Source organism: Pomacea canaliculata, linkage group LG4 (genome assembly GCF_003073045.1).
Source record: "Pomacea canaliculata isolate SZHN2017 linkage group LG4, ASM307304v1, whole genome shotgun sequence".
Taxonomy (NCBI): Eukaryota; Metazoa; Mollusca; class Gastropoda; order Architaenioglossa; family Ampullariidae; genus Pomacea; species Pomacea canaliculata.
Window position 1 is genome coordinate 31,065,136 of NC_037593.1, and position 23,958 is coordinate 31,089,093.

General features: G+C 49.0%; 1 protein-coding gene across 6 annotated transcripts in view; it reads right to left on the reverse strand.

Annotated features, from left to right (window-relative positions):
• LOC112562263 (RNA-binding protein Musashi homolog 2-like) overlaps positions 1–23,958 on the reverse strand; it is a 134,653-nt gene that overhangs the window by 78,242 nt on the left and 32,453 nt on the right. For all 6 annotated transcript variants that reach the window (XM_025235386.1, XM_025235385.1, XM_025235389.1 and 3 more), the window contains exon 6: positions 1,232–1,324. In XM_025235386.1, coding sequence (XP_025091171.1) covers positions 1,232–1,324 — 93 coding nt within the window. The remainder of the gene's footprint in view (positions 1–1,231; positions 1,325–23,958) is intronic.

The window sequence follows — 23,958 nt, forward strand, 5'->3', positions numbered from 1 at the left end:
AAGCTAATGTCTTGTTTGCCGACACCGCACGTGCCTTAATTACAAGAGGATGCTGGGAACACCATTTTTTGATCCCTTACTGTGTGTGCTCGCGCGCGCGTGCAAATAAAAATATCAGGACAAAGGTCATGGGGTTAGGGAGGAGCACTGATTTTTGCTTTCGTGTTCTTACAGGACCCCCACAACTTCCGCCCTTTAATGCTCTCGCTGAGCTTACTTGTTTATTGTTTATGAAAACAAAATTTCCGAGCTTGCGTTAGAAGCGATGCCCTGACATTTGTGTAGAATTTTTTTCTTTTTTCCTTCCTCCATTATCGTCGACCAAACTTCCCTTCTGTTGCTTTCTTAAAATTTCTTTCATCCCAGCATTTACAATGGCTGACACAGCACAGCAGTCAGGTCTGTGAACAGTGACGTCAGACTGGCGGTTATTTCCGTTGTGTTCACTTGACCTACACAGTCCACCCGGTCACCTATCGCGGTCCCTGGTCTCATGTATCTCGTCCCTAGGGATACGACTGATCCAGCTTCTTGCTGTCCGCCAGACGGCGCTTATCCAAGCGTTGGCGCTTGATCCACCCGCCTGAACCACCCACGCGAGCAAGGTGTGAACGGCTGGATCAGATTTCCAACCCCAGCTCTATCCACCCAGATCACCAGAAGCAAGGTGCGAGGAAGTGTCGGCTGAGTGGGTGGGTAGGAGACTCTTTGTGCCTCGTTTCCGCGCTCACCTGATCGGCCACCCGAGCCCGTGTTTTATGGCTCCGTGCCTCGCGCTCGATGGTGAAAGGTCAACAGAAGCTTTGTTATGTCAACAGAACTGACCATGGAGCTCTCCTGCGTTGAACATCTAATCCGCTGTTGCATGACTGGATGAAGAGGTGCGGTGGGACGGAGGTGAATGAGCAGGTAACAGCGCTGACAAGTTTTTGTTTGTGGGTGTGGAATGTACCACGCACGATCGAGAGGAGAGGGTGGCTTGAAGACCGCAGAGTGAAGGTGTTTGAGAAATAAAAGTCCGTGACAGAGACAAAGTTCACTGCAAGTATTTCACGAAATAAATGGCGTCGCTGGTACAAGCGTGACGTAATGCCTTCCATGGCGACCTGTGACTGCGCAGTGAGACAGTAAGCTAACCTAGCCATGGTAAGACCTAGCCATCGTTGGCTAGTGTGCCTTTCTCCGTCCTCTGACAGTCTGGTGCAACTGAGGATGACAACAGTTCACTTACCGTTCCGTACTGCGAGAAATACTTCTTCACGTCATCAACAGTCGTAGACGAGGACAGGCCTCCAACGAAGATTTTTTTAGTCCGTGTCACCATCTGGCGAAGACAAGACAAAATGTTAGTGGTCGGTGACTAGAAAACTGATAAGACACAAGGTAAAAACTAAGTGGTAACAAACAAGGCATATATATGGTAAAACTAAAAACTAGCCAATCAGAGACCAATCATCGCAAACACACGAGGTGAGGGACTGGCCCAGTACAGGCGTTAACATTAAGTGAAGCTCGTCACTGATGAATTCTGGCTGAAAGATTTCAGTCGAAACAGTTACACAAGTACATCTCATCCAATTCACATTGGACAACACAAACCAACGCCAATAATTAATCTATACATCCGGGTTACTGGTCCTCCCAAGATGTAACAAGGAGTATACCTATACAGGTATGATGACCCGCTTGGATGACACAATAATTGCCCCCTAACCCCCCCCCCTAAAAAATCCCTCTCCTCACTTCAGATGAAATGCTAAGCAGGTGTAATGCAAGTTGTCTGATAAAGTTCAGGATTCCTCACTTAAAATGGAAAAAAAAAGATGCCCACCACCAGCAGCCGTGTCTGCTGCATCTATAAAGAAGCAATGAAGCGGAACTGTGCCCGGACTGAAATAGCTCGGTGTTCACGGTTGTGGCACGAAAGAAGAGCAAGGTTAACAATGTACAAGACTAGCCTGCTCCTCCATGTCGGCCATCAAAGAAGGTATCCACAGGATCCAGGACTACCTCCCGGGTTATAATCCGCTACATGAAATACAAGCTCGGTGTTTTAATGCCAACATGTCGAGCATGGACCAGACATTAAAAGTCAGATGGCAGCACCGCTTCGATGATGACAGCTCGTTACACTGAGTAAATCCCCCTCGTGAGCTGCTGATGTTGTCAGTGGACACTCCCACTGACGTCACTGCCTTGACGAGGGGAAGAGAGAGGTGGGCAAGCTATAAATAAACACTGATGTAGCAACTCGCAGACTTCACATCAAAGTCAACCGAGATGCTGGAATGACAACTGGATGCTCAGTCCAACCCGATTCTTCAGCGACAAGAATGGAGTAGACACACGGGTGGGGAAGAGCGAGGAAGGGGAGTAGGAGAAATGAGATCAGGGGAGAGAACCAATATGCAGCCTGACACGCGGCCAGCCATGTTTACCAATTTAATACCGTTGGGTTTGTTTTCGTTTTTTAAATGTTGATGTCTCAAGAAAAAAAAGCCAAAAAAAAAACCAAGAAAAAAAAACCCAACAAATTCCAATCGAACAATCAGCATCATCAATCGACAGACATTAAAACGGATAACCCATCAACCGTCAAAATTCTGATGGGGTGAGGTCAGTTCAAATATGAGATGAAGAAGGAGGAAACAGAGCAAGAAAGACCTGGAAAAGGATCGCAGAGAGAATAAACTAAGACAATGCTGAGCAACTGTTATGGTATAGGTGTAGATATTATTTCAGATGCAAAGAGAGAGAGAGAGTGAAAGATAGAGAGACATGCATGCTTGCACGCTCACAACACAAAACTGTGATTTCCGATCTGTCTAAAACCTGGCCAGCCAAGCAAACAAACACGTTTTCGGAATTTGCCGCATGACAGTTAAACGGCCGTGGACAGAACCACTTGGCAAACATGCCACATATCACTTGGTCATTCCCTCCCTTCCTCCTCCTCCTCTCCTTTCCTCCCTCTCCCTCCGCACCAACCTCCTTTGTCGTCGCCGAACGTTTCGCTCGGAACTCACGTGCACACGGCGCGAGCGCCCAAAGGCCGACTACTCTCCATGCCTAACAATGGCGTCATTGATGGAGTGGGTCCGGTGTGTCCGAGTCAGCACTGACCGCTCATGCAAATGACCGGAAAACTAGTCTTCTAAATGCAAAGACACCCTGATCTGCAGCGCGCATGCACTTCTAAGGCGATCAGCAGGCAACCGTGAGAGGCGTATGAATATTCATCGCCAAAAAAAAAAAAAAAAAAACCTAGGAGGGGTGTGGGGGGAAGGTTGGAAATCACGAAAGTTGTTTGAAAGAATTTACAACACGAAACGTGAGGAAAAAAGTTTTCTCGAGAATCACCGAATCTGTCTCCTGTCGCACATCCAGTAAAAATAAAATAAAATGAAAGATCAAACAAGAAAAACGCAGCTTTAGATAAATGCCGGGACAATAAAAATATGTAATTAAACAAACAAACAAACAAGGAAACAATCGCAGCGATTTATCAAACGCTTGTATCCTCCGCTGAGAGGGACCTCAACATGGCGGTGTGCTCCCCCGTCCTCGGCCCACAACCGTCCGTAAGCCTGTGACATTGATGACGTATTAACATTTCCCAGTGGCCACCGCAACCCTCCACAAATCCTCTTTGCAGCGCCCTCTCTGCCTCGGTACTTCTCTCCTTCCTCCTTCCCACCCCTCCTGTTTTATGCCAGGAAGACTGAAAAAAAAAAATAAATAAATAAAAGTTTGGGGATGCATGGTGGGACCTGGGCGAGGAGGCAGCCGACCTCAAAAGATGAATCCCCATCAAACCGCTCCCCGTGATCCATCAACCCCGGGATAAAATATGACTCGGTTTGTGTGATCCGTGAAAAATATGAAATATCGAGAAGACATTTTCCGACAACTAATTTTTTTCGAAGTCAAATTTCCTTTAGCTTCATAAATAAATAATTACTTGCAGGCTGAAGAAATTGTAAAAGGACGGAGTGGAACCGGGGTGTGCCGGATCCAGCAATTAAGGCCGGTGATGATGGTGGTGGATAGTGAGAGCAAGAAAAAAGAAATAAGAGGATATTGTTTGATTCTGGAATGATAGCGAAGATGTGACGCGCACAGGATAATAATGGCGGTTGAGATCACGTGACATAGCCATCAGCCAAGATACTTCGAATATTTTATATTTGGTTGACTGGATTCTGTCCTGACAACAGTAAAATCTGTCTTTTATCAGCTGTGACGTTAACGGAGTACAAATCCCGTTGAGTGACGTAACAGCTCCCACTGTGACGTAGAATCACCGCATTCCAGAAGTCCGTTGGTAACCTGGCGCCGCAGCGTCATCGCTGCAAGTCAGAGGGTGTAAAGGTCGCCATTTCCTCATCCTCTCTCCTCTTGATGAAAGGACGGAGCCTGGAGCGCGAGGCCCGGAGCTCGTGCGGCTAAGTGTCACAAAAAGGCGGTTTATGAGACGCACAATCGATGACGCGGCCAGCGCGCACTCTGTACTTCTACACCACATCGATCACTCCGCGCAGCAAAAGAGTCCCAGCGCTCGGCACTAGTGTAGCAGACTTGCTCTTTCGCCTCCACAGCTGCCAGCAAACAATTTTAGCGACACTTTTACGAGGCTCCCCGGTAATTCTTCTAGTCAGCATGCTAACAGCGAATAAGAAAGAAAGAAAAAATAATAAAAAATGAGAGACGAAATAAACTGTCGGATAACTGTGAACTAATTCTTTGTCGCGTAGATTTACTGTAATAGCTGTGCACTTTACCGAAAGACAGATTTCTCTTAGCAAAGAAAGTTTTAATTAAAAGGAAAACCCACCACTAACCCTTCTCCACCTAAATAAACAAAAATAAACAAGTTTTTGTGTGTGACATCACAAGACACTTGTCTCCATCTTCACTTTCTGGTATTTTACGCCCACGCACGTTCTGACATTCCTGGAAGCAATCTGTGCCTGCAACAATCAGTTAAAAGTTTTCTATTTGTGCCGCTTGGAGTGCTTCTCTCTGATACCCGCCATACATCACCGCAAGAAGCTGTGGCAGATGAATTGTTTTCGCTTGTGTGGTGTACAAAAAATAAATAAAGGTCTGCGCGAGAGACCTATAGTGTAGTCGGAGAAATACAGTTTGACCTTTGATGGTTTGCTGGTGAACTCCTGTACTGACTTTACAGGTCTGGGGATAGTTATGTGTCTGTGTGTGTGTGTCCAATAAAAAAATGTGACTTCCTCAAGTCCCCCCTGTCGACCTGTTCTAATTCCAGATTTCCCGATCTTGCGCTGTTGGCTTAACTTTGAGAATCAATCTCTCTGGACCGAGCGAGCCACGAGCAATCGATGTAATCATTCTAATGGACGCCATCACAGCTTTGGCTCCATCCTCCTCCTCCTCCCACAGACCCCCGCCTAGCCCCTCCCCCTGCCATAACTCTTCTCATGTAGCAGAAACAACCTCAGTCCCGTTCCTCTTCGAAACTTCTTCATCTCTCTCTCTCTGTAATTCCATGGTTAAACTCTTCTCCTCCTCCTCCCCATCCCTACCCAGAGAGTGGCGTTGGTATAAGCCACGCGTGCATGATTAAATTAGTGTGTCTTTTTTTTTTTTTTATTGTTCCTTCCTGCACGCACTCGTTCTCGAAAATAATGTCTTTGGCAGCGTGGAAAGTTTCAAGCTCGTGACACTGTGTTTGTGGGCGGCAAGAATGTTGTCTGCTGGACGATGTGTAGCAACCAACTCTCTGTTCCCCTGAAGCCCGCCAACCACAATGAAAACACGAGAAAACTGTTTGGGGGAGCATCATCACATGGCCTTCTCTCTGTCCTCCGGTCCCCTCCCCAATCCACAAGAAGCAGCACTCGTACCTCGTACCTCAAGGAGACCGTCAGGCCTCTCCCGTTCCGGTTGGATGATCTTTGGCTGTGAACCGAGTCCACTCTCTGTCTCTTCCAGTGAGCTCGACAAGTACAGGATGGTAAATACTCTGTGTGCCTTGCAGTCCTGTGGATATCTCACTGGCTCCTGCGTGGGTGCCGTTCTGGCACCGCTGACGTATCCCAGCTCTTCTCAAATCCAGTCTCTTGCCAGTGATCTCCCCTTGCGATATGCTACGTCAGCAATGTACTGATATAAGCAGACCTAACATTTTATGTCCTTATATGGTATTATGCTTCTTTGGTCAGTTTTGGTGCAATCAGCTTGACCCTGACCCTAGTTATAATAATTCTCTCCTAACCTTATCCAACCAAAACTACTGACACCAAGAAACCCTAAATGTACAGTTCGAAAGAACTATTTATATCCACAAACCACTTACAACCGTAGAATGATCTCCAGAAAAAAAAAATCTTCAGATCGGCATGCTATCAGGACCGCATCTCTCCCCGTATCCCCCCTAAGACCCTCCTGCCGCCCAAACCACTCGTGACATCAGCAACCCCACCCCACTACCCCACCCAGAGCTAACTTGCCATCAACTAGGCCGAGGGGACGCGGCTCGTACTCTCTGCCCACCAATAGGATGTTCCAGCAACTGACAACCATGGAGATGATTAGAAGCGGGACTAGGGGGGGGGGGAGGATTGTGTGTGGGAGGGGGATGAACCATTTGTGGGAAGAGGGAGGAAAATGGTTGACAGAGAGGTACGAAGCTTCACTCCGTTGGCTGCTTTGCTCTGCCAATTAACCCTTTCATTCGAGCCGCTCCAGCCGGCCTTCTGCCCCTCGCTCTCCCCATCCCACCCCAGCCACCCACCCACCATCACCAACACTCACCTCATTACCGTTGGCGTCTGGCGCGGACCGTTGCAAGCGCCAGGTTTTCTCCGCGCAGCCGGCGGAATCAAAAGACTGGCGAGCCAGGAATGAGCGACATAAGTCTCGTGCTTTGGGCCAATAACCCTCTTAACATCAACAACCAGGCTTTCCGTGCCGCATGCTACGTCCCTGCTTTTTTTATTTCTTCTTTTTGTGAGAGAGAGATGGGGAGAGGAGGGGTGGGGAGGAAGGAGTTGCTTGCCCGTAGATACTGTTTTGCATGCGCCGTTGTGAGCAGGCCTGTCCTCCCGCAGCAGTCGGGAGGAGAAAGGAAGCTGGAGGAAAGGGGTAAAGAAATGAGGGAGGAAGAGAAGAGTGAGGGGTACGGGGCGGTGGAGAGAAGAGCCTGGCGTTGCAGAAATCTGCTCGCGCTATTTCCAGGCTCGCGCTATGACGTCAGGGTCAGGCCCAAGCACTCTGTCCGACTGCGCGCGGCACAAAGGGTGCGTGTGTGTGTGTGATGTACTGTTTGTGTGTATATATATTATGTGCTGTACTGTGCTGAAGCTTCTTGTATTCTGCAACCCACAGCATTCCCACGCACAGCCACCATCCTTGTCAGTCCTGCTGGCTGCTTTCCTCCTTCTCTCCTCCACCCATCCATCTTCTCTCCTACCGACGACACAATAAAACATACAACACTGCCGCGAATTGTGACATGGGCCCGCTGGCCGTCCAGAATTCATTATCTTTCTTCCTCTCCATCCAATAACCTTCCAGTGGCCGCTCTTTCCTTCACTTGTTTCTCGCTGAGCTAGCCTTATTGAAAGCCGCCCATACACGAGGAGGGAAAGGATAACACCGCGGTTCTCGCTGGCATGAGACCGTGCCAAAACAAACCTCCTCCTGTCCTTCTGAGCGTCACAAGGGAGAGTAGGACCCCCCTTCACACAAGTTTACAGAGGCACAGCCCGTCACCGTGGCTACCACTGGACAAAAAGGTTGAAGGAAGATTGACAAGAGCAACTGGAAAAGATAAACTCGATGGAGCCCCGCGGCACCTTCATCCTGTCGCCGAAATCAAACCCTCGCCATATCTACAGTCCTCGTGCGCGCAAGAATTTCTCTACGGACTCCTTTGTCGATCTGGTACAGTGACGTCATAATGTGACATGATGAGTGACGTCATACTGTTTCTACAACACCCACCCACACATACCCGTCCCTCCTGACAGCTGTGGCGGGTGGAGTCCGGGTAGCATGCTACACAGAGTTCCAGGCCCGGATGTTGCGATCTCGCCGATGCGGCGACGAGACCACCACGACCGTGCACGCGCGGATTAATAAATCAACGGCTCCTTCAACGGCAGTCACATCTGAGAACAGCCCGGGACTGGACTTGTAAAGTGAAGCTCGTGTGCCTACCGAACAAATACAGTACAGTGCCTACCGAACAAATAGCCAGTCTATCCATTTGGTCCAGTGTACCATCCACAGAGCGAGCTTCACTCAGACGTTAGGGACCCACAGTTATCCCCTCGTCCTCCATCCTCATGGCGGCCACAGTCGTTACAGACTGCACTACTGCAACTACCGATCAGTCAGCAATTCGGTTTGACAGTTTCGATTCCAATTTTCCCTTAGAGTGTTCCCTACCTTTGTGTTACTGCTCTGACCAAGTCCAGCTAGTAGTTGGGAAGGGGAGACCAGCGTTGGAGGAGCAGGGGCAGATAAAAATTAAAATTAAAAATTAAAAACGTGAATACCACTAAAATATTCGATTGACAGTTTTTGTGACCTAAATGCATTCATTAGCCCCAGCAAACCACCCTGCTTACCTCTGATACAGAAACTAACCCCCAGGGTAGCCTATCATCCCTCCAGCCTGCAATACCGTTTGTGTTTCTGGGACCCGGCCTCAAGCTGACCCCTGACAGAAAGTGATGAGAGCCATTAAATAAAAATAGCTGCAAACGCTCCAAAACTCACGAGAACAAGCTCCCAAGTTTAGATAGGATCAACTGGAGTGCCCCTGCGAGCAGCAGCAGAGTGCCCCGAGCAGCCATGTTGGTGGCGGCGCCTGATTAACCTCTGGAGCGACCAACTCCGCGGCCGAGCTGCGCACGGAGCGAGCGAGTCAACGATTTTCAATTAGCCGGCGAGGATTTACATAAGAAAAGAAACGTCGGGTCGAAGTTCAAGCAATAACGACGTCTCGCTTTTCACGTTCATGTTTCTGGGAGCCGCTAGAGAGTCGTCAAGTTCGACAACTCTTTCTTTCTACCCCGGCATTGATTAGACCTTGCTTTGGTTACCCGCGCGAGCAGGAAAGGGTGGGGAGGCGGGTGGGGACATAGTAATGGAGCGAGAGAGAGGGAGGGAGAAGTGAGTGTGGGTTTGATGTTCATCCAGATTTTCCACGTCCAGCAAGAATTATTTCTTTCCTTCCTTCTCTCTCACATACATACACGCTCTTCTTTCGTGAAAGTACAGAAGTTCAACGTCCTCAACACTTCCCCTGCCTCTCGTATAAACAACTGGACCCGATGCTCTCGGTGCAGAGCAGGTGAAGCCCGATGCCCTGTGTAAACAGTGCGAGCAGGTAACCCTAGAAGCCATAGAAACGTAACTGACTCCTGTGCGGCGACAGCCAAACAAAAATAAATTTAAAAAAAAGAAGGAAAAAACTTGTGACACCTGGAAAAGTGTGTGGAAACCTAATTCACAACGTACACAACGTAGGAATATCGTGTAACAGTCAGGCATTGTAACCGACTGAACTGTCTTTTGTTGCTCGGGTTCACGAAGCACACTGTTAGCCTACCCGGGGTGGGTAGAATGGCTTGTGGAGGTCGCGGCTAAAACCCTGTCTTCCTATGTCTACCAAAGTCGTTTTTACTTTCTCCAACTGGAGTAAATATGGACATGAATAGGTTTAACCTAAATGAAACATTTTCTAGACCTTCATCTATAATAAATATAATGACATACACTTGTTTGATACATAACTGTATTTTTATTGCACTGATCAGGCGTCAGCAGAAAATGTTTAAAAATCCAAAAATGACTATCGCATTGTGCCGTAATTTTTTTTCCATTGGTTATTCAGCTTTCAATTTTTAAAAATATTTCCTATTTATGTTATAGGTTTCTCGCTTCCCCTAGGACAGACCCACGCATGCGCAGTGCCATTTTTTCCCCGGAAATTCCCGTTACGCCGGTCGGTTATGTAACCTTTACGTACTCGACGGCTCATAAATCTGGAGTAGTGTTCCTGTGGAGTTAATTGAACCAGTCGATCTTCTACCCGGGTTCAGGCAATTTCGCCCCGTGGGGAGTCTAGAATGGCGAGGGGAGACCAAAGCAACACAGCATCCTCCCTCTCTCTCTCTCCACAGTTCTAACTGTAAGCAAGGCTTAAAGAGAAAGAATGAACCACTGTATGATGAAATGGCGACTGATTAGTGAAATCCGCCATTTGACAGCGTTTGAATGAGAATACATGACCTTCTGCGAGTTTGTGAGGTTAATGGCAAACTCAGTTTGTCTCGACTGTCGAGAGATAATTTCATCTGCCTGTCCCGCTCGCAATCTCCGGCCGTTTTCTCCCTCTTCTCTTCCTATCAGGGCTTCCTACTCCCCTCGGACGCAGCGTCCGCCGGATGAGGTCACTTTACGCCACACCGCAAGCCTGACCTCAATTGACCTCCGCGCGCCGGCCACGCTCTTCCGCAGAGACTTTCTCTGACCCTTCACCCCGGTGACTCCCGCTCGCGCCGACTCTACTTGCCTTGACGACCACGGGCCAGGTTCTCTTCCCATCTCCCGGTGTGGTCCCAGACCCACTTCTTCCAGCCAACCGAAGACCCTCGCCTACCCTTCATCAACTTCATCGCTGCCGACGATGAAACTCGGGATAACAAAAACATCTTGGCGACTAGGTCTACTTGCTTTGTCTTTACCCAACTTGCTTGGGTTTGGGATTATTTTCTTTGGGTTTTTTTTTTTTACCTCCCACATACACTATTCTGGTTCCTTGATACCGATACCGACATTCCTCGTTTCTCGGAGGGAAAGCATCCTGGGTGATGCACCGCAGTCGAGAATAATCGATAAAAACGGAGGAGCAGGGAGAGAGGGGTGGTATAACTTTTTGTTATTCCTTCACGGTAGAGGCCTGTAAAAAACATGCTCCTTTGGGCGCAATAATTCCCAGCAGCTTTGAAAGCTATTAATGGAAATAAAAATGAGTTGTTGGTTTTTTTTTTAATGGGATCGTGGAAAGGCGAAGCGCTTGCGCGCGCCAATCGGAACCGATTGCACATTTTACTGTCAGGTTGCACTTTGCGACAATCGGGTAAAGTGGCAACTGTAGACAGCAGCTGATTATCAGCAACAGGGACACAGATTAGCGAGAGAGCTGGCTAGGGGGAGGGAGAGTGGATGGGAGGTTGAAGTCGAGGCAAGAGGAGACAAGCACCGATAAAAAGTCGGGTGGAGGGATCACAGGCAATGAATGATTGCTTCCATCGTTGAGCATCTTCTCTATACACCAGCTTCGTCTGCGGGTCCATGTTCTTGGCAAACTTCTTCGATTTCCGAGAGGGCAAGGTTGTGTTTGTGTCCTTGTTGAGGGGGTTAAGATGGTGGTGGCGGCGGTGATAGACTAGGAAGAGAGATCGAACATGAGATAAGGGTGCGGAAGGGTAGGTCAGGGGTGCTTGACATCTTCGCTCCTTTCTTCAGTCTCCCCCCGCGGCGGGGTCATGGTTGTGGGAGGCATTCGATGGTCCAACTGCTGGATACCAGTGATTGGGAATGCAATGAGGGTTGCTGTGGGAGGATAAGAGGAGTCTCTGGACAAAGAACTAGCTCGAGCACTGTCAGTCGTCGCCTTGTGATTCTGGAAAATCGGGGGGGAGCGACCCGATGTTGCCTCCTCCCCACTGGGGTCCAGTGCCAAACTGGCAGCCGGCCAGCTGGTCTCGGCCCGGACAAGATGACGCTGCAGCGGGCAAGTGGCACTAAGCCAGCCAGCCAGCCAGCCAGCCGACAATTTCTAGCAAACCACCTTAACTGGGGAAAAAAGTGGGCGAAGCTAACTTCGAAACAAAGATTTGCTTCTGTGCGAATGATTCATGCGAACACTGTTGCAGTCTAGCAAGGCACTGAGGGGATATTCTCTTCTTCATAATCTCGTCAGCCAAGGACATTATCAATCTCTCACATCTCCACTTCCTCACATTGGCTCCATTCTGTTTTAAAAATAATATATTTTATTATCTATTTTGTTCTGATTCTTGCTACTGAAAATACCTCATTACTGTGACGGACTAAGGAAGACAGTTCTACTTCCACTTCCCCTCCCTTCGGCTCTAACCTTTGACCTTAAACTGCCCTAATTCCCACATTTTAAACAGGCTTATTGCTTTCATGTTTTTTGTTGTTATTGTTGGGTATTTTTTGTGAGAGGAATCGTTTGTGCACGTGATGATGCAGAGCATCCTCGTTACACCAACCAGTGCCCACAGTTATCGCCCAACTTATTTTCCTGTTTATTGTTTCAGCCCATTTTACCCCTCATCATCAACTTTTCCGGAGCCTTGGCACTAATTCCAGCCGGAAAACTCAATTCCGAGCTCGTAAGACTTAAAAGCTCAAAGCATAAAACCCTGGTGCTTGAGGGGGCAAAGGTCAAAAAGAAGGAAGCGGAAGTGACAAACGTTTTCCATCTGCTGATCATCGAGTGTTGTGCTGAGTGTGTAATGGAACAGAGTTGTTCTGTCGCAGATGGAGTGAAGATGAAACAAGTCACCCAACCATTGAGCAGTAGCAATAATGTCTGTTTGTTTGTTGTTGTTGTTGTTGTTTTCCTCTCACGACGCGGCTTTGAACCCCACCTGCAGTGGCGCCCCCAATTCGTGGAGTCGAACTGAGATCGACTGTCGGTGCAAGAAATTGGGGGACCAGTGGTAGGGGGTTGAGGCAGACTGGAGGGTCTCAGTTCAGGTGCCACAAGGTGTGTAGATCAGTCTGAGTGTCCCGCTGGCGGATTTTCTGCGCGTGTGAGCATCAAAGGGACAAATTACTTCCCCCTGACAGCCCGAGTGGTCCCGCTTTGTCGCTACCTGACACCTTAGAGCCTCTCCTGTCATCAGTCATACCTGGTGGAGAGGACAAGGTTTGTCCGTGTAGCGCCACCTCCATTCGCTTGGCCTGGTGCGTTTTCACTACACAGCCACTCGTCAGGACGAGATGACGGCTGACGGGGTCGGGGAGGAAGAGGTCAGGAGGGAGAGGGAGGGGTTCAAAGTATGGCAACAACTGTCGTGAGGTTACAATGTGAGGTCCAAATCGCGAGGTTGTCAAAGCTGAAGACCACACCGCCATTTGCACAACAAATGCTGACACAAACTTCTCAACATTCTTTTCAAAGAAAAAAAAAACTAAAACTCAGCGAATCTGCCCACAGCAAACAAGGCAAAATGGGGCTCGGCAAAAATCCATACAGGGCAATAGAATGTTTTTTTGGTCAGACTGAAAAAAGGGGGGAAAACAGAGCGAGTAAAAAACACGACCACGTTGCTAGTTACGACAATCGGCTAAGGAGACACTAAAATGGATCTCGCCTTGCTGCAGGCGATGCCTGACCTTTCCCACTTGTCTTTACTTAGTGATTGATTTTGGACAGTGCAAGAAGAAATCACAAATTTAACCTTTACAATATTTAAAAAAGAACTTGTAACCTCGGTTACGAACGTCAACTCACGCGCATGCCTCTCGCCAATCAGTATCGAGCTTTTGGCGGAGAAATCAATGCACGTGACGTGATCGCCCTAACCGTCATCAGCACCTGACCTCAAAATCGCGTCATCGGGGGCGACACCAGCCTCCCATACACAGGTACAACACTTGGATTCAGATGAACAATAAAATTATCGACAGTTCACATCATGATCTCGTCGTCCCCAGCGTCAGCAGCAACAACTTCGACAGCAGCCACATCCACCCATCCCTCCGTTCTCTCATACCCGCCGCCGCAATCGCAACATCAAGACGCCTCAGCACCGCTACACTTGCAGGATGCGCGCGCAGGTAAAGAATGTGGCCGCCAGACGGCGCTTGGCACCTGCAGGTCGTGCCCCGCACGTGCTAATCAGTCACTGGTAATTACACGCAGAGCCGCGTGTGCAGGTTGCGCGCGCACCTAACGCGCGTTCGAGGTCGACTCCGCAGCGGCGGCGGATGAGAGAAGGGATGGAAGCGGGTAGCGGGGTGGATGGTGGGAGCGGTTGCAGATGACTGACTTGATGGTTACAAGCCCCGTTTTCACACCTACCCGCGCCGTTCATCATCCCATCCAGCCCACGTATTTCTTGTGGAGGAAGTGGAAAGAATGCCAGCACTGTAGGAGACGGGTACCTTTTCTTCATCTCCGACATCTCCACGATCCTCCCATCCCAACATCGTCTTCTTTATTGCACAACAGATGAACCTGTAGGTCAAAGACCGTTATCGTGCGATCAGTCCTACAAACCTGTATAACAGGCGATTTCACTAAACGATTGACTTCCGGAGACACTGTTGTTGTTGTTTGTTTTAGTGGTAACGAATGATGACGAGTAGTGAGTGACCCTCATACATCTCCTTCCCCATCCCCGCCCACATATTTCGTAGGAAGAGAGTCGTAAGCAGTTTCCAGTCCCTCAACTCCCAGTACACCAGTTCAGACCCACACTATAGAACACAGATGACGTCCGCCATTGCTAACGGACAGTTAGGGAGGAGGAGGAGGAGAGGTGAGGTGGGGTAAAAATGTTTTATCAAGCCATTGCTGCTTACCAGACCTTGAAATAGGAAACGACCGAGGGCAAAAGCTCTGTCTAAATTTAGCTCGACCTCCACCCCAGCTCTTCCCTCGCCCCCGCTGTCACACATGACCTGGTGGGGTACAGCACACCCCCTTCTTTCCCTTCAGGGAGACGGGGGCGAGGGAGGACAAACCCTCGCTGAAGATGATAAACGACCTTTAAAGCTATGTCAGTCTTTTGTCAACACATCAGGGGAGAGGGTGGTGACCCGGGGCGAAGACCTTACTGCTGTAAGCGCGTGAAGGATGCAAGCATCCGGGCATCAGGTGTAAGCCGAGGGTCTGAAGGGACAAAGCTCTCTGTCCTTACACCTTTGTCAAGCTTCGAATGTGACAGTCGGGGGGCAAGATGTGAGAGGATAGGGCGCCAGGTTCTCGCCAGGATCAACTACAGGTAAGCGATGGGTGGGGAGGGGGAAGGTGAAATGAGAGGGTCACAGGTCGTTACACCACGACTGAACAATAAAATTCAAGCATTCAGTGAATTTTTTTTGTGCGGGTGGTCGTACGATGAAGAGGACAATGATGCAGATCATGGCCTTGCACGTGTGCGCCCAACAGCATGATGGTAAGAAGGGAATATGGAGGTGGAAGGTTCTCGCAAAAGCTCCAGAAAGGGAAAGGATTGCGCGTGCATGCACAATGCACTGAGCAGCACTCATCCTTCCGCTTGACTGCAACCGACGCTCGACAAGCTTGTCAAGTTTTGACGGATGAGCAGACGATAACGGCATCTGTTTTTCTGCCTCGACGACCAAAGGTGGGGTGGGGAACGGGTGTGGGAGTACGAACCACGAGTGCATCACACACTGTAGCGAGTTGAGAGAGAAATGGACCTAGAACCTCCGGTCCACTCAGCATCTCATCAAAAACATTCTCATCCTCGTGTCTCCGACATTAAGTTCCACAATCTCATTTCTCCTGGGTTTGTTTTCTCTTTTTTGAAAGCAAATTCTAGAACCTTCTCTCCCGTCCCCTCGCCTTCTATTGACAGACTTTCGTTGTGTCACGGAGAGCCCTCAGGGCTCGCTTTGTGGACCTGAGCAACCGTTGCCCAGTCGACAACTCGTTGACACAGCAACTGCCCCAGGGGCAGGACGGGAGGGCAGTGAGCCTCGTTTACTGGTTCCACGGGCGCTAAAGCATCTGGGAGGACACTAGCAGTGCTTTAGCATCATCTCCTTGCAAAACAGGCCGTGGGGACTGGTGTGATTGTTTATTTACAGGCCTCTTAAACAATCCCCCGTGGCTCACCCTGGCGACGGCTGTAGCAAGAGTTACTGCCATTACCGTTACCACTAACGATTTGCTCTTTTCCTTGTAAGACTAGTGGCATCCGAGGCTAGATAAATAGATGGGTCGAAGGATTCCAGCTTTTTCCTTTCTCACCAACCCGCCCTTAAAAGTTCAAGACCCTAAAATATGGTCATTAAAATTTAAAAAACATTCAAAATCCACAAGAAAATGATCAGCAAACCAGAAATCGCTTTTTTACTACGCGTTCGACTATAAGTTCGTTTAAAATATTTTCCGTGGAGACACCGAGACGGCTTGACCTCCCTTAACGAATCCTTGTCCTGGTGAGTCTCTCGAGAATGTCTCCCTCTAATGTAGGGTCTGTGTTCCAGACAATCTCCTCAAACCGCACGTACACCTTTTCTTTTTAAAGTAGTGGATCAGGAACTCTCAGGCCACCTCCGGGGAGTCGAAGTTCAAGGCGTGTTTAGGTTACACATACCTCAAGAAAATTCTGTAAGCAGAAGAGATTTTTCTTTTCCTTTTTATTAAGGTATTGTAAAGTCAGCGAGGGACGAAGTGTCGGCCATTGTTAGGATTTGAACTCAAGTGATGAATGGTGTGTCGATAGTTGGATTAGTGATGTTATTAGGGTTAACAATCAAGATGGCTGAGCAATGTACAACCATGTGTCATCAGCTGACACTGGGGTCGAGTTGACATCATCGGGACAGGAAAGAGTCCCGAGTAATTTCTCTTATTAAACAAACCATCCTATAAAACATTTAACTTTTCCACATGAGCAGACACGAGATTCAAACTGATCCTACACTTTACGAGATTCTAACAGTTTTATTTTGCCTTTATAATCCCTTCAAGGCATGCGCAGTATACACTTCCGTCTTCTGACCTGGGTACACGCGTGGCTTTACATAACTCTATCAATCAACACTCCTTTCCGGAGGGGCTCGTGACACGGTCTTCGAACACTTCGTGACACATCCCCCCATACACAATCACGACCACCAACCCCTCATTTATATATATTCTCAAGATTCTTCCAACAACTGTGGTTCTTCATCCCGGATCTTGTCCATCCCCACCTAAGATAATAGTATACAACACTGTACAATCACTGGTCCCCAACCCTCCACATCTTTCATCTCTCTGACTATCCCCCCCCTTCCCATAACCCCGCGGCCACGTTTTGCTCCTCGTCGTAATTTCCTTTCCTCCCCGTCTCTCCTTCGCATGTAGAGTCTGCCTGTGTATGTGAGGAAGGCCGCGGGGTTCTGGACCGAGCAAATTTGCCGTGCAAACACGCGGCGAGGCGAGGGTTGAAGGCAGCTTACGACAGACCAGTGCAGTCTCTCCTCCGTATTCTTTGCCGCACACCCGCCCAAACAAGGCGGCTACAGTTAAAAGATTTACACTGCCCTCGGGTTCGGCCCTGCGCCTTGTTTGCCTGCAAGTTGGGTCGAAGCACTCCCGCGTGCCACCAAGCTGGTCCCCCCGACCCCAGCCGCAGCCCCAACCCCTCCCCCACACACACCTCTGGCACAGGAGAGTCTGTGTGTTCGTGTGTGTGTGTACAACGCCCTCCTGACATTCAAGTTGTAGCCACTGTCGCTGTCTTGTCATGTCCTCCTCGTGTCGATGTCGGTTCTTTGTTTCATCCAAATGTTCTGTGAAGTGTGGGGTTCAAGGTGAGCGGCAAATCTCTCCTCCGTGTGGGCGAGATGTCCTCCCCCAGGCCGCCCCACGTGCAGTCCTCGCACGCAACCTGCAAACCATACCTGGGGATTGCACGAAGGGGTGGGAATGTGGGGGAGGAGAGAGCGAGTGTATAGTACAGGAGACAGCCCGCAGGAAATGACGTATTGATCCGCACTGTAGGGGTCATGAAAATAGACACTGACGTCATAGCTCGGCATCAAGACCGAGAGCCGGCCTCCACACCCTCCCAGGTGCACGCGAAAAACTCTCGGAATCAAGCCTGCGTCTTGGGGGACCCGGGGGATTTGTCTTCATCTACCTGCTTAACATCTAGAGTTCAATAACACTACTAATATATTAATAATTTATTAGCATTTTAGTATCTACCTAAGGCGACTGTGCCTCTAACACCCTTGAAAAATTTACTTCAGTCTGGCACTGACATACATTTTGAAAGAAAAAAGTTTGTAACGACTGTCATGTGACTAACATTCCGAGCTCGCCAAACATTGCGTGAGGTTGGGTCTCGTCTTAATAAAGGTGGACGGGGAACTGAGATTAAAAAAACGAAATGTAGCTGAAAGGAATGAGGTTTTTACAAGGGTGCAGGCAAACTGGGGAATGGGAACACGCGCACACAGGAGCGAGAGAGAGGCTACAGACACAGCCCATGCAGGTCCCACCCTACCACCACAGGGTGGACACAAAAGAACAAAGATTTCCAAGCTGCAAAGTAGGCGCACGTCCAAGCACTCGGTTTCTATTTGCCACAACAAACCCAGGCCAATGAAAAAAAAAAAAAACTCGTTATGTATGGTGTTGGAATGAAAGGGGGGTTGCTGAACGAATAAGCCTGAGGGTGAATGTTGGAGGGAACAGCTGGGAACGTGGACAGGGTATTATGCGGCTGTCCCATACCTACAGCAACGGGGACAGTGACGTCACCGGGCCTGCCAGCCTGCCTAACCAGTTTGCTGACTTCGACCTTACCCACCCCTCCATGTCCCCCATTACCTGCCAGTCTCTCCCCCCCTTCCCCACACACGACCACCACCGATGCAAATGAAGTGCAAAATGATGGGGAGGTCGACATTCCATGCACTCGGGGTAACTTGTCGGCTGTGTATGTGTGCGGTGCTGCTGTCGGGGATTCCGAATGGGTGGAAGAGAAAAGCTGAGCGAGGTGGGTGAATTCGGAGGCAGTAAAAATATATAAAAAAGAAAACTCAAGCAAAAATGTAGAGGAAAAAAAATTCACCCCTGACCCTGTTGGCTGGAGGAGAGCGTGAACAGTATTTAGCTAAAGATGAAGAGATAACCATGGCAACAACAGCGCGGTCTTACACCATACCCACCCGAAAAAAAAATGCTGAAATAAAACAGAAAACAAAAGATAGATCACAGGGTAGGATGTCGGCAAGCGCGAGGTTAGATAATTATGTCAGCTGCAGGGGCGGACAACTCGACAAGGGGAGAGAAAGCGGTTCTAGTGTTCACCGTAGTAACAAAACTTTCTCCTGCCACCTCCTATCTGAGTAACATGCTCGGCTAACAAGGCCTCGAGCTTTGTCTCCATCTCAGTCCCACAATACCCCCGCCTGTCACAACCTATTGCCCTCCCGTCTTCCGTGTGTGTACAGCCGGCCTGGGGGATGGAGTTAGTAACAAGACGGTTTGAATCCTCCACCTGTGTGATGTTACTGGCTTCCATGTAACTGTGTTACACACCCAGCCTAGATGGCTAGATAAATACATCTTCCTGGACTTCTCACCCGTCTCCTCCCACACTAAGTGCTGTTTGTCAGGAGTAGGAGAAGCAATTTTTCGCGATGGATGTATATACAGCAATCCCTCCCTCTCTCTCTCACACACGGACATATACACAAAATGGCGAGGCAAAGCTTGGAAGTGGCTTCCTATGTTTACTTTCAACGAGTAGCGTTTCATAAGCGATCTCTTCATCTGGGTGACTAATGGCCCAGAACTATGACTCGCTAAAAGCGCATTTTTCTATGAAAAAAAAATAAATAAAAGGTAGGGACAGATAACAAACAACAACAAGCTGCAATATGTCGGTGGTAATATTATACACAGGCATTTTCCTTCTGCCTTCTGACCGAACATTCCAGCATTTTGTTTTCTTATGTATGAGCAAGTGTGGGTTTCTGTAATAACCTACCGTCCTCCTCCTGCTTGGTACCCACAGCTGCTGTCATGTATTCCAGACAATAACCAAACATCAGGCAGTACAGACGTACCAACACATGGTGTGGTGTATGACAGAAATGAGGTCCAGAGATCACACGGGTAGCTGCTTCATCTGCACACCCACCCATACTTAGTGGTTCACTGTGTCTAACCCCCAGAGCTTATTGTGTGAGGTGTACATACAGTATCTTATTACAACCCACAGGAAGTTTTCTTCTGGAAATCATTGTCTTCTTTTCAAGAAAACTTCTTTATGGTCTATAATTATATATTCTACTTAACAAAGTCTGAGTACTACTATTACAGTAAGTACACACACCCACAAGTCACCTTTAGGAAACAGACTCCTGCAAAGTTCTCGGACTTAAAAAAGTATCAGTGAGGGTAATAGGGTGGTTAGCAGCGATCTAACCGTCAAAGGACCGAAAATTCAGTTAGCCGAGGTCAGGTTGAGGGGACAAAGGTCAGACACACGTCAGCTCAGCGATAAAGTCAAGTGCACGGGGCTAGATGACACAACGCCCACAGGTCAACTGCTGTCATGGCAACCAACGGTACACAATGCCTAGCCCCTGGCATGCATTGCGCCTCAAAGAACACCCGCGAGTGTAAATCATGAATTTACTTAATTTGTTTTTAAAGAAACCCTCCGACACAAAGGGAAAGTGGAAAGTAGTGCTACCCTTCCTGAGCCCGAATAAATATCGACTTTACACACCTGAAGCCACGACAGGCGGTGACTGTAAGACTAATAAAGTCAGATTAATCTCTGGCTTGCAGGTGAATGCCAAAGGGAGACAAATCTGTTTGATGGAGTGACGTATCATAGCACCAGAGTGACGTATCATAGCAGACTCTTTACTTCCATGAAAGTGGGTTTCTTGCACGGAGATTGAAACACAAAAAAGTCCGGAGAGAAAATTCCAACATGTCAGGCATTGTATTGTATGGAGGACTCCAAGGAAGGGGATGTCAGCCAAAAAACAAGTTCGGATTATGTCCCCTTTGATGCCAGGACCATGCTGCTCTTCGTTCACCCTGGGTGTTCTAATCAAGCAGTAAGTCTTTCTCATCGGCGAGTAAAGGCTCTTTCCGCAAGAAGCACGGATCTCACCCGTGGCCCACAAAGTTGTCCTTTCCTCCATTTTTACCCCCCGTTTGGCAGCTCCGCCAATTACGAGTGAAGGCGGCAATGGAGTCCGCCATGCTTCGTGCCTACCATCTACTATTAATGTCAGCGTGTTAGCGGTCCTGACCCCTCCTTCCTACCCCCAAACACACCCGCCCCAACCTCATCTCTCCTCGCCATCCTCCCCTCCATCACCACACCCCTCCTCTGCCTCGGCATGCCATACCTGCGCTTCCCAGCCTCACCTGTCTGAAGGCATGCTGGGAAAAGGCATCTTTACAGACTAGAGACAGACGTGTTGAGAATGACTCCAGACGGCCGGGGGAGGCGGGGATCATCAGTCTGGTCGTAGTAAGGGCTCGTGTTAACTGGTGCATGTCTGAGCAGAACACGGTCAGTAGGTTGGTAGTCTCACGTGCATCGCGTGCCTCAATGTATCGTCTGTCTCCATCAGACACAGGAAACAGTTGGCGACGGGTGAGAGGAAGGGAGGTCCCTCTGCATCTCCAAAGAATGGAGCCAGCAGGACGATGAGGTAACTATGTGTACGGTGGACAGTCAGGAGGGAATGAGAGAGACAGATACTTGCTCTCTAATTTTTTCATCTCTTCCTCCTCTTTCCTTGTCTCGGGTGGGCCGGTGCCGCAACGGTTTGCGCCTGTAACCAAACGTTGTTGACTGCCCTGGTTCAGCTCTCGTCTCGGGCACTGTTCTTTCTCTGACTGGCGTCTGTTTACAGGACTGGCTGCCTTGCTGGCTCGGCGTAAAACACCAATCCCCCCTCCTTCTCCTCTTTCCTTGTCTCCCCCCTTACAATCTTCATCCCTTACTCCCTTCTGCTCTTCTCCGCCCTCCGTTGTCTGCACTTTTCCTGAGCGAGAAGTTTCCAGACTTGGGACAAACGAAGCGAGTGGGACTCGACTCACTCGGGGCTCGTGTGAACCACCCGCCCACCCTGGCAACTATACGGGTGTCCAACGGCGGCCCAAGCTGCAGCCATCTGTCGTTGTGACGGGGCCGCTGAAAAGCAGACAGTGAAGAGCTTCAAAGGAAACACCAGACTCTCAACCCCTCAACCCCAACTCCCCCTGCACCCCCTGCCCACCCGTAGTCCTCGCGGGTTCTGACGGTTTGCCGCTCCATCGGGGTAGGAGGGGGGAGCAGGATAGAAGGGTGGGAGGATGGCTGCCTCCCCACGTGCCAAACGCCGGGTGCACAAGCGAGTGTTCCCCGCGTGAGTCGAATTTTTTAATATTTTTTCCAAAACATGCTTTGCTAACATCGCGGATAATCGCGCCACTGCTGCCACCTGGTGGTGTGTGCTCGCTACGGAGGTTTGATCACATCGCTAATTCGATCTGATGTGTGTGAGAGAACTCATTTTTATCATCGCCATCGACATACAAAGAGTGTGGTGTCACGATGTTCATCCTACATTCTCCAACCCTGGCGACTCCAACCACAACATTCATACCAGCTGAGCAGTTTTATTTTGTCAAAATCCTCGTCCATCAAACGAACAAATAAAACTGTCTGAAAACAACTGAAGGGACCGCTGCCGATGGACTGGGGTGGGAAAAATGAATTACAAAGTTGACAGACAAGAAGTGAAGAAGACGATGTGATGGACGGCAAGCGACAGCAACCACCTCTGTCGGCCACCTTTCACTAAAAATCCAGGTATCCACCCGTTACTGCACAGCTGCGGCTTGATATGTAGATGGTTAGAGAGGATGGGGAAGTTTTCCATGGATCCGAGCTGGCCTCCATCTGAAAGACCTCGGTAATCGAAGGTAGCAGCCCCTAGACTAGTCCTCCTCCCCACAGACACCAAGCCGCCCACTTGCCAATAAATGTTTGCAAGAAGTTTAAAAACAATTTGTTTTTCGCTTACATCAGAAAAGGAGTCGGTGGGACGATGGAGAACATAAAAATGGGCGACAGTGTGCTGACGATTAACCTGACCTTCTAAAAAATTCTCGTGATGGATGGCGACCTCGTCAAACATCTCTCGTGTCACGCGGGTCAAACATCCTGACCTGCGCAGTTGCATATCTTCGTCAGCTTCTGACAAGCGTAACTCAGAAGATCATTTCGAGTTTTCAAAAAAGCATGCTGTTATGAAACTTGAGCCTTTCAATGATTCCAAAGCCAGAAAATACTGCGAAGATTTAGGGGTGGACGGGTGGGAACAGCTCTCGGGTTTTCTTTGTGCGACAGCCGCAGCCCCATGCATCATCTGTTAAGCTAACCCAGGACCGTTTATATGACACCTTCATGCTCGACCAAGTCTGGGTGCGCGAAACACCCGGGTTAGAACGGGTCTTTGTGACCTTTTGACCTGACGACAGCGTCGACATGCAGCTCGACAGGTTTTACTTGCTGGCAAGACGCGAAGTTGTCCGCCCCTGGATAAGCAATGATGAGTTCGAGGGCAAGGTGAGGTGGGGTGGCGGACTGACAACTAAATTTAGATGTTTTAGGAGGCGAGAAAAGTAAACTCACTAACAGCAAGACATAAAAGCTTTCACCTGAAGTCTCTTTAAACGGCTCGTAAATATTACCTGGAGAGCTGATGGTATTTTTTAAATCTTTAAAGCATTCTCTGCGAAAGCAAACAAGGGTTGCCAATGACACAACAATTTCATGCAATGCTCATCCTAAACCCTATCCTAGACCCCATTTCTTTTCTCTCTTTTTAGGAGCCAAAAATGTTTTGCCTTTTGCCAACAGCAGCCGTCGCCAGCAGTTTTCGCCACGTCATCAGCATCTTACTTACAGAAACACAACAAACGCCAACATCCACGGCTGGGTGTTGTTGCCATCTTGCCGACCATGCCAGTGTGAAGCCAGGATCAACTAAATTATTTCACTAACCATCAGGAGAAAAGAATCAAAAGGATCCCCCTACACAAATAGAACGAGCGGGACCAGTGAAGGTGAGTGGCTCACCGTGTGTAAAGGCAGAACACAACCCTTTACCTACCTTCCCTGACATCTTGGATTGCCTATGTCAGCTGGGTAGGCA